At 40.4% G+C, this 10,290-nt stretch overlaps 1 protein-coding gene across 2 annotated transcripts in view; it reads left to right on the top strand.

The window, feature by feature from the left end:
* The window catches only part of si:dkey-91m11.5 (PH_BCR_vertebrate and RhoGAP_Bcr domain-containing protein), a 33,861-nt gene extending 23,669 nt beyond the window's left edge, over positions 1-10,192 (top strand). Inside the window, exons 11-23 of one of the 2 annotated variants that reach the window (XM_044198137.1) lie at positions 59-178; positions 403-478; positions 580-684; positions 793-867; positions 1,367-1,464; positions 1,711-1,842; positions 4,891-4,950; positions 5,658-5,767; positions 7,614-7,753; positions 7,902-8,036; positions 8,144-8,249; positions 8,483-8,642; positions 8,726-10,192. In XM_044198137.1, coding sequence (XP_044054072.1) covers positions 59-178; positions 403-478; positions 580-684; positions 793-867; positions 1,367-1,464; positions 1,711-1,842; positions 4,891-4,950; positions 5,658-5,767; positions 7,614-7,753; positions 7,902-8,036; positions 8,144-8,249; positions 8,483-8,642; positions 8,726-8,815 — 1,407 coding nt within the window. In that variant the 3' untranslated portion in view covers positions 8,816-10,192. Of the gene's footprint in view, positions 1-58; positions 179-402; positions 479-579; positions 685-792; positions 868-1,366; positions 1,465-1,710; positions 1,843-2,933; positions 4,179-4,890; positions 4,951-5,657; positions 5,768-7,613; positions 7,754-7,901; positions 8,037-8,143; positions 8,250-8,482; positions 8,643-8,725 lie in introns of those variants that run through there. The other variant, XM_044198138.1, reaches the window with a different exon arrangement.
* The last annotated feature ends 98 nt before the right edge of the window (positions 10,193-10,290 follow it).

Genomic DNA, 10,290 nt, shown 5'->3' on the forward strand with positions numbered 1-10,290 from the left:
ATATTAATAGAACAAATGTCTAGACGGCATGTGTAACCCTGTTACTGTTAATCTGTAGAGAACCACCAAAGGATCCAAGGTGATCGAACGACTGAGGAAAAAGTTATCGGAACAAGAGTCTCTGCTGCTTCTCATGTCACCCAACATGGCGTTCAGAGTGGCCAACAGAAACGGCAAGGTGAGTCAGGGAATATTTAAACCTGTACAAAGTTCAGTGTGCTTAGATTGATGAAAGATGTAACCTGGTTTCCCTTATACATTTTTAATGCAAAATATTGTTGGGAATACCTTCAACAAACAACTTCTTAATTTGGTTTCTGCTGCCCTCTGCTGTTGACAAGTGTGACATTACAGCATGAGAGTGCAATGAAATAGAGTATATCATCCCTTAATTTCTTTTAGGGTTTCACATTTCTCATCTCTTCGGACTATGAACGTGCTGAGTGGAGGGAGATCATTCGTGAGCAGCAGAAGAAGTGTGAGTTTTCCTGGCACTTTCTATGGGAGAGTCAGTATTATCATAACAGTTGTAATGTCATATTTGTGTGACTTGCATTTACCTTTAACTATGTCCCGCAGGTTTTAAAAGCTTCTCACTGACCTCTCTGGAGCTGCAGATGCTCACTAACTCATGTGTGAAACTCCAGACTGTTCACACGATTCCAATGACCATGAATAAGGAGGGTAAGGTTCAATTTGTATTGTACTTTTTAGGAATTAATATACATTTTAATATACCTACAGTTTTGTATTTTACCTTAACCTGCATAATCTGAACGCTACCCTCCACAGATGATGAATCTCCTGGTTTGTACGGCTTCCTAAATGTCATTGTCCACTCTGCATCAGGGCTGAAACAGAGTTTAAGTAAGTGGCTTATTCTTTAAATCATCACACTGATAATTCTAAAGGTTGCACGTGTTGTCACATCATCCTCCGCATCCGTCCAGACTCATCTGCTGTACTCTCTCTCTCTGTCTTGGCTGCGGCTGTCAGCTGGTAGGGCAGCTGCAGGGGAACAAGTGGGATTAGCCTGGAACACTGTGTACAAGCCGACTCAAATATGTCTTTCACAAATCACTGCCTGCTCAAACTCTCCTTTGTGCTCTTTGTCACAAAAGGCAGTCAGGCAATAGTCAGTGGCATGTTTCAACCAGTGGGGAGTCCACTCCTCTTTGCTATTTCTTGATTTACTGAGTCAGTAACATGAGAACTGTAATGACACCAGAGAGAGAGAGTTCTGGTAGGGCCAGCATGCAGTTGCGCATCGTCCAGACATGTCTCAACCAGAGGATTGATTTGAATCTCTAGTTTTTAGTTTCATTTTGATTCAAGTGTTAAAACTGCTTCTGCTTGTGCCCACTAGACCTTTACTGCTCTCTGGAGGTGGATTCCTTTGGCTACTTTGTCAACAAAGCCAAAACACGTGTGTACAGAGACTCTACAGAGCCCAACTGGAACGAGGTGAGAGTGCAAATCAGAGTGGAGAAAGTGACTGAGTGAGATCCTATCCACTGCTGTGTGTCTTTTAAGACAGGCAATAAAGCACTGTGTTTCCCCTAGACATGACTGTATGATATTAAAGCATATCAGTTTTGAAAAAGGCCATGGATGCTGAGAAAAACTGTTCACTGGATTACAGTAAAAGTACATTGTTGTGCATTGGCCTGAAACCTACAGTAACACGCCTTTTCTCTGTTTCGGTGCAAGGAGTTTGAGATTGAACTGGAGGGCTCTCAAACTCTGAGGCTGCTCTGCTATGATAAGTGCTACAACAAAACCAAGCAGAGCAAAGAGGACGGCGAGATCACAGACAAGATCATGGCCAAAGGACAAATAAAGGTACGGACAAATAAGGGCAGACCTGGGCCAAATGCCTCAGCAAATAATTGCTTATGTTTTAGGGAAATACCTGGGTATGGGTTACCGCACTTAGATGATTTTGATTGTGTTAGTTTTGCCAGTTTGAGTCTGACCAATACTAGATTTTTGAGGTCCAAACCAATATATGTTTAAAATACTGTAACAATATACATTTTTAAAATAAATACATAACATAAACAGACATTTTGGTAAGTATTATTTAAAGTTGGTTATTAAGAATTATGATCAGGATACTGTATGTACTGAGTGGGTCTTTTTACATTTGAAAAATAACTTAACTACATAATACTAATACTGTTTCTAAACTATCTCAAACATACTGTATGTGTGGGATTACTGCAATTTCTTGTTACTTATCAGTCAACCTATACGGCAAGGTGGATTTTTTTCTACATTGGACAGAGCCAGGCCCTGTTCCCAGTCTTTATGTTTCCATATTGTGGCTGTTGCTTTATATTTAATATTAATAATAATAGGTGGCTTTTCCAAAATGTCGAACTATTCCTTTAATGCCAATCACAGAAAAGTAAAATACACTGACTTTTAAACACGTCTGGCATGATATACTAAACATTTACCAATTCTTTGGGGAACATTGGCCCTCTTATACATCATACTGTATTCCATATGGCACCAAAGCAGAAAAAGGAACAACAAATCAATATTTACAGACTCGGTATGACCCTAAATCGATACGGTTCCACTGACATTTATAGGAAAAACAGTCCTTGCCTATGTGGAGTGAACTTGCTCCCTCTATTGATTCCAGTACCTCCACAGTGGTGACTTATATGGACCGTTTGTGGCTAATCCTGCCCTGTAGGGCCCTTCACTGTTGAAAAAGAAGTGAGCCATGAGGTTGCTGGTGGGTCACTCCGGCTTGGCCCCTGATAGGGTGTTGTGACTGAGGGCGGATTAATCTTTGGGTTGACCAAATGTAGCTGTTGGCACTGCTCCAGAGTATAACAGAGAGAGAGAGACACAGAAAGCTCTTTGATCAGCCAGTGAAGGGATTTCACTGCTGGACAGGTGGGTCAAAACACTGTGGAGTCTTAGAGGAAAGGAGCATGTGAGTGCTGGCATCCTCAGTCAGATACTTGCCATGTTGTTCAGGAGCCTGGATATCTGTCAGGTATTTAAGGCACTCTCATGACCTGTGGTGTCATGTTGGCCTTTCTGCTTGCTTTGTTGATGGCTACATCAAGGGTATAGAGGCAGTTTTTATCTTTCAAACTGACTGAGTGGCCTGATGGTCTAAGGAATGACAATATGACACAACACATTGGTATTGAATTGAAGTGATTTTAATTTGAAGGCGTATGATATTTGAAAAAGAAAAAAAACTTGTTGCTTGTTGTTGCCCATTGTAAAAAATGTTTTGCCATTTTTTGTTTGGAAATTTTGGATCAAAGCGAAATATTTGAGTTACAATGCGATTTGAAAGCTAGAAAATTGATGATAAATATACTCAAGAAAACTCCAGCCTGACCCTTACAACAAATAAATCTAAATAACCTGTATTACCATTTCATACCCAAGAGAATTAGATTGTATTAGCTGAGGCAGGACCTTAAGACCTGCCCTGTGGAAAAAGAAAAGAATAGAAGAGGCACTGGGAAGGGTAACAGTTCATACAAGGGTTATATTATGGATATTGTTTCAGATATGGAGAAGACAAGTCACTAGCACTAATCACTTATTGGCCCAAGAGGATCCTGTTTAGGCTACCTGAGATGCTAGATTACCAGCCAGCACTACTCACAGCGGCAGGCGTGAGCACGTTGGTAATGAGGGTAGGAGGGGATTCTCAGGAGGTAATCCCCCAAATCCATCTGGGAAGTAGAACAACACGGAGGCAAGCGTGCTTGGCAGGCTGCGTGGCTTTGTTCCTTTTCTGACTCTGGACTCCACTGGAATGAAAGGATTTGGTGTCTAACAATGCTGAGACGTGAAGATGATACAGAAAGTTTTGTAAAGCTTCTGCTGCATCAGTTAAGATCATCAAGATTCTTTAAGGCGATGAAGGACCTGCCGTTAGTGCCGTGGTTTAGAAAATAGTGATATCTGTGCAACAGCGCTGGTTTCTTTGTTTGTTTGCCATTAGTCAGTGACAAGTAACATTTAAGAGTTGGCTCATGCCAGAAAGAATGAGTGAGAGTAATCCTAATGAGGAGGAGAGTGTAGATCAGGCCAGCAGCGGTCTAGAGGAAGATGGAGACACGGCTCCAAGGAAACCCCCGAGCACAGGGGCCCGTCTGTGGGACAGAGTCCGTAGCAGTCTGCTCAGACCAAAGGTAAAGATATGGAGAATGAGCTGTGGACATACCTACATGGGAAGTTGTTGTAAAGGATGCCTTGGGAATCTACATTTAAGGACAAACTTGTTTTTGCTTTCTGGTGATGTTTAAAACCCTATTTGAGTTATACACTGTGGTGTATTTCTGTTGGGTTTTATCTCTTAGAAGCCAGCATTGGACCGCCTGTGATTCTTTTTTGTATCTTTTTGATAAAAAAGTATTACGTAAAAGAAAATGTATTTTCACTGAACAAAGGATTATCTGAATGAGATTGGATGGTTTCTCGGGTGAAAGAACGTCTGCCACGTTGGACAGGCACAGTGCTTATCGGCAATGTTATCATGTTACTCATGCCTGATTACAGTTAACTAAAGCCTGGCAGTCTGGTATTAGTCAGATGACTAAAATAGATCAGTGACACAAGTTAACACTTCCTGGCCATATGGCCTTTATGTTTGTGTGAGGCTGAGTGAAGTAATTGAGCAGGTAATACTCATATTTACCTACATTTATTTACCTATACGGAAAATAAACTTAACTCTCACTGCAATTCACAAAATTATCACAGTGTTCACTTTTAATATTTTAATATAATTATGAATTTGAAGCTGATTTGGGCAAAATATTTCCTGGTTTTTAATTCTGAAGAGAATCTGAATTATTAAAAATGAAGTGACACTGGAAATAAAAATGTGTCCTTATTTTTTAGCTGGATCCTCAGACATTGCAAAATAAAGACTGGCAGAGGACAGTCATCACCATGAATGGGGTAAGTGTTTTCACCAACCCAGTAAAGAGAGGCAAGATTAACAATGACGAAGTTGGCTGCTTCTGGTTTGCAGCTTCCAATTTGGAGGTTAAGGGGGAAAGTTCAGGAGAAGAGAAGTGATGTTATTTAGCGGCCGAGTCTCCATTTTTGCACCACTTGTAGTTGTTAAAAAGTATAAGATATCATATTAAAAGCCTCAAGGATGCTTAAAACCCACTTTCAGATTTGTGAAACCTTTTTTCAATTTCACTGCTTTTTTGTATTCAGACCACATTTGACCGGGTCTAGCTCAAAATCCACACTTACACTGGTCAAATTTGGACTAGATTAACAATATAGTGGTTTTTGATTTAGACCTGATGTTATGTGATCTGAATGCAAAAAAAAAAAGCTGTGAAATTGTGTTTTAAACATTCTCTGGAGTCTATGTGTTAATCTACTCCAGGTTTGTCCAGTCGAGGTATAGTGTTTTCTTTTAGCTAGACCTGTTTTGACGAATAAAATAAAGGTTTCGCAAATCTTTAAGCAGCCTTGAGGCTTTTACTAAGATCTATCTATTAGCATAGCTATTGCTGTGAAACTGACATTACTGAGCTATTGTCACTTGCAGCCACAGTGTCTGCTGTTCAGCGAATGTTACATATGCTAGCTTAGCTGACATTAACACATAGTTGTCTAAAATCACTGGTTTTCTTTATTTGTTTCAGATTGAGGTGAAGCTTTCGATGAAGTTCACCAGCAGAGAGTTCAGCCTGAAGCGAATGCCTTCACGGAAACAGTCCGGCGTCTTTGGGGTGAAGATCAACGTAGTAACCAAGTGAGTTGATGTGTGTTTTGTGTGTGTGTCATGCCAATTTTTTTTTTTTTTACAAAATTAACCTTTGGGGGTGGGGGGGTTAGTGTCTGAATTTTACGGAGCCCCCTAAAAAAGGTCATGGCAAGAATTTTTTTGAGAACTACTTTTGCATTCCCTCTCAAAACTTTTCTTCTTCCATTCCTTATGAGCCGTATGTCTATTTGTAATGGAAGGTAGTGTGGAGATTGTTTATGGACACCTCACCTTATATGATGTCCATTGCAAAGAAGTTATCAGATAGAACATTATCAAACTTCTGGGTAGGAGGTGTATGTATAAGGAACATCAGTTATTGCTCCACACTTATAGCAACAGGCCTTTTACCAAAATCTGTTTCAGCATTGAAGGTTACTTTAATCTGTTTTGTACAAAGAACAGAGGACCCTGTGCAAAAATGCAAAAAGCTTTCCAGCTTGCGTTGCTCTGCATTCCTGATGTATCTCTGCAAGTGGTTCAGTGCTGTCAGCTCTTTCTGTGACAGAACCACAGACTCTGTTTGCAGCATTTCAGTCGCCTTCTTGTTTGTTGCTTTTTTTGACTCCTACAAATACAGCATATTAGCTTTATGAGGTAGATATAACTGCACATCCGCCTCTGGAGACGTCTCCTTTTTCTCAGTGAAACCCCTCTGGGCTTCAGTACAGTACAGAGTACAGTAACTGTTCACAAATTAAACCGACAGCATCCTGCAGATCACCGCACTGCTTTCTTCTGGAGAGACCTCTTGATCTAAGAATTTGTTTAATTTACTCTCACTAATTACATAACCATGCATGTCTATTGAGCAGTAGAACTGTCTGTACTGTTGTGTTGCTCTGGGAGCAGCTGAGCGGAAATAGATTTATGGCTCAAAAGAAATGGAAGAAGAAAAGTATTGCGAGAGATTTCGCAATTTATTGCGAGGTAACACAAAACATATTGTGAGGGAATGCAAAAGTAGTCCTCAAAAAAATTCTCACTGTGATCTTTAAGGGGCTCCATAGAATTTTGATTTGTCAATGACGCAACATTTAAATGTGAGAGAAATGACTGCTCCATGTCACTGGAAGCTAACTTTGACCATTTTCCCAGCAGACATTTTGACTTGTCATAGTAGGAAAAGCACAGGTGTTACTGATAACATTAACAACGTCTCAGCTCTATTCAGTTGTGCCAGTAAGCCGTGACAGTGAGCCAGGACCCTGAAACTGAAGCAGCTAAATGGAATTCAGCCATCATTCATTTTATTATTTACACCTGTGTTTTTCCTACATGTCAAAATGTCTTCTGTGTGAAAGGCCAGTGCCCCTAACCAAACGAATACTAGACCATAAGGTGTGACATCAAGACTAGATCAAGAATATTAGCAGCTTTTATTAGCCTTCTATTAGCATTTTGCAGGAAAACCTGGTCTACTGGCAACATTCGATACTTTGCAATAAAAACAAAACAGATCTACAATCAGATTTTCAAACCAAGGCTGCTCAGATGAAACAACGGGGAAGAAAATCAGCTGGTCCTCAAAATGTGTTCAGTGACTTTTTCTGTACCAGCACTGTGTGCAGGTTGTTAATAAAAAAAGAAAATGATCCTATTTCGTGTGCCTAGGACTTTTTTTTCTTTTTGCCATAGTATTGATTATCATTATTTTATACTAGTATTGTATCAAAATTAAAAATTCTGGTATCGTGACAACCTTACTAACAAGTACCCCTGTGGTGGCACAGTACAGGCTACACTTATTTCAACCATGGTCTGTTGTGTTTACAGCATTTATATGACGTGTTGATTTGTAAGTAGCCCCTTTAAAACATGTTTCTGTCACTAGGCGAGAGCGCTCCAAGGTTCCCCTCATTGTGAGACAGTGTGTGGAGGAGATTGAGCGACGAGGAATGGAGGAGGTGGGAATCTACAGAGTGTCTGGCGTCGCAACTGACATCCAGGCGCTGAAGGCTGCCTTTGATTCAAGTGGGTTCAGTCTGAATTTGATTTCTTATCAAAATTGATTTGACAAACGTGGCAAACAAACACAGCTGGGAAAGAAGTGTTTTTCAAAGCTCATTGTGCAGCTCGTATTCTTTGGTATTTAGTGACTGTTGTCTCATCTGCCCCGCAGACAACAAGGACGTGTCTATCATGATGAGGGAGATGGACGTTAACGCCATCGCTGGAACACTGAAGCTGTATTTCCGCGAGCTGCCGGAGCCTCTTTTCACTGATGAGTTGTACCCCAACTTTGCTGGAGGCATCGGTCAGTCACCACTTCTTTATTTTTGCGTCACTTTCAGTGGTCAGGAGGGCATAAATGCAGTTGTGAGTCGTGACACCGGCACATTCACGTGTGCTTTTGCCTTGCAGCTCTCTCTGACAGCGTGGCCAAGGAGAGCTGCATGCTCAACCTGTTGCTGTCTCTACCAGAGCCCAATCTGGTGACCTTCCTCTTCTTGCTCGACCACCTTAAAAGGTAAAAGACCTCACAATCGAGCTATGGTGTATCTGTGTATCAGTTGTACGTCAGTGTGTATGTCTGTTACCCACCTTTGAAAAAATTAGCTATTTTTGATTGTGATGATAGGTGAGACAAATACAGTGTGTTATAGTTGACATAGCTGGGTGTTAAAATAGATATTTACTGTTTGGGTTGGGATTTTGTGAGTATCTATAGGTTGAATATTATATTTGGCTTTGTTCTTACAGGGTGACTGAAAATGAGAGCATCAACAAGATGTCTTTGCACAATCTGGCCACAGTTTTTGGCCCCACTTTGCTTCGGCCCTCTGAAAAAGACAGCAAAATCTCAAACAGCTCGCAGCCAATCTCCATGAACGACAGCTGGTCTCTAGAGGTCATGGCTCAGGTAAAGCTTATGTCAGGATATTGATAAGTGAGACATTTGGACTACTTGTGTGGATCTGATCACCTTTTTCTGTGTGTCCGTAGGTGCAAGTCCTTCTCTACTTCCTTCAGCTGGAGAGCATTCCAACACCGGACAGCAAACGTCAAAGCCTTCTCTTCTCTACTGAAGTATAACGGGAACATCATGCACTGTTTCTGTTCAGAGGCAGGATGTCAGCTGCTTAATGAGGTGGATGCTGCAGAGCGGCCATGGCTGGCTGGTTTACTCTGAGGATGCTTAATTTAGCCACCAGGTGGAACCGTCAACACATTGTAAACTGGAAACAGCCACCATGACCAAAGCCATTTCTTTTGGAGATGTGATGAGCATGTGTGTTCTGTTTACTTACAAGCTTACCTGCTGTGTCAGTAAAAGACAACCCTATGTGATGTACGGACAAAATATATCATTCCTTTTTTAATTTAATTTAAATTTCAAGAAGCATTATTTACTGTAATGTTTTCCACTGCCCTGTTCTGTCACTGTGCACATTAGCTCCATATTCACAGAGGGGGATTTCTGCTGTAGTTGGATTGTGTAAGATTTATTTCTGTGGATGGATGGTGGATGAGTGGTTGGATGAATGGACATATATATTTTTCATGTCAATACATGTTTTTCCCCCCAGAAATGTTTGACTTGGTTGAACGCTCACCTGTGCCAATGTTTCCCTGCTGATGACCAATAGAACATTTCAGTTACCCTGATGTTTACACACACACTCTTAATTTTGTACGGAATTTAAAAGTATGAGACTGAAAACTGTAGTTAACACGCAGCAACATGCAGGCATGTTGACCTAACCGTGTGAAGCGTTTTGTTATCTGTGCTGTACAACTTATATAGCGACTGTGTTCAGTTCACGTTCTTCTGGTGGTGTCCGAGCCAACATTAATGTAGATATGAGTGCTTTTTTTTTTTTTTTTGAGGTGGTACAGAGAAGTGAAAGGCAAATCGTGCCAGGAAAAGGAGAGGCCTAATTCTTTCACCCATGTACTGTGTATAATTTTTAATTTCACAATTGTCTTTTGTCCATATCTCAAATGTTTTGTGTCCACATGTTTTTTTTAGTTTCCGTCTGATTTGATTTATTCAGTTAAAGTTGATGTATATGTGTTGCTTTCTGCATTCCTTCTCTGTAGTCTACCTATAAAGGACAAAACCACACTGCTGTAGAAATGAGAGCACCTGGAGATTATCTGAAATACCAAATGTTCCCTAGTAGAACCATTGAAGCACAGTGATTCGCTCAAATCCAAGTCTCCTGGTTTATTAACAGGTTTATCATAAACATACCTAGTATTAAGTCATGTGAAAATACACTGTGTGCTTGCATTAATTTTTTTTTCCCAAATCACTACAAGTATTCAAACACTTGTTAGCACAAACTATAACCCTAAAGGCTTGTGATTTATGTAAAATAAGCAATAACTCTTAGTAATTCTTAGGACGAGCAATGACTAGTGGGTCTTGTATGTATGATTTATGTAAATAAAAACTTGGCAACATTATTCTTGCAGTGCATCATTTCTTAGTGTGAGAAAAAACACAACTCAGACTAAAAGTTTGACGCAACTCTGTTTTATTACGTCCAGGCTCAGTAATGTTT

Source organism: Siniperca chuatsi, linkage group LG5 (assembly GCF_020085105.1).
Source record: "Siniperca chuatsi isolate FFG_IHB_CAS linkage group LG5, ASM2008510v1, whole genome shotgun sequence".
Lineage (NCBI taxonomy): Eukaryota > Metazoa > Chordata > Actinopteri > Centrarchiformes > Sinipercidae > Siniperca > Siniperca chuatsi.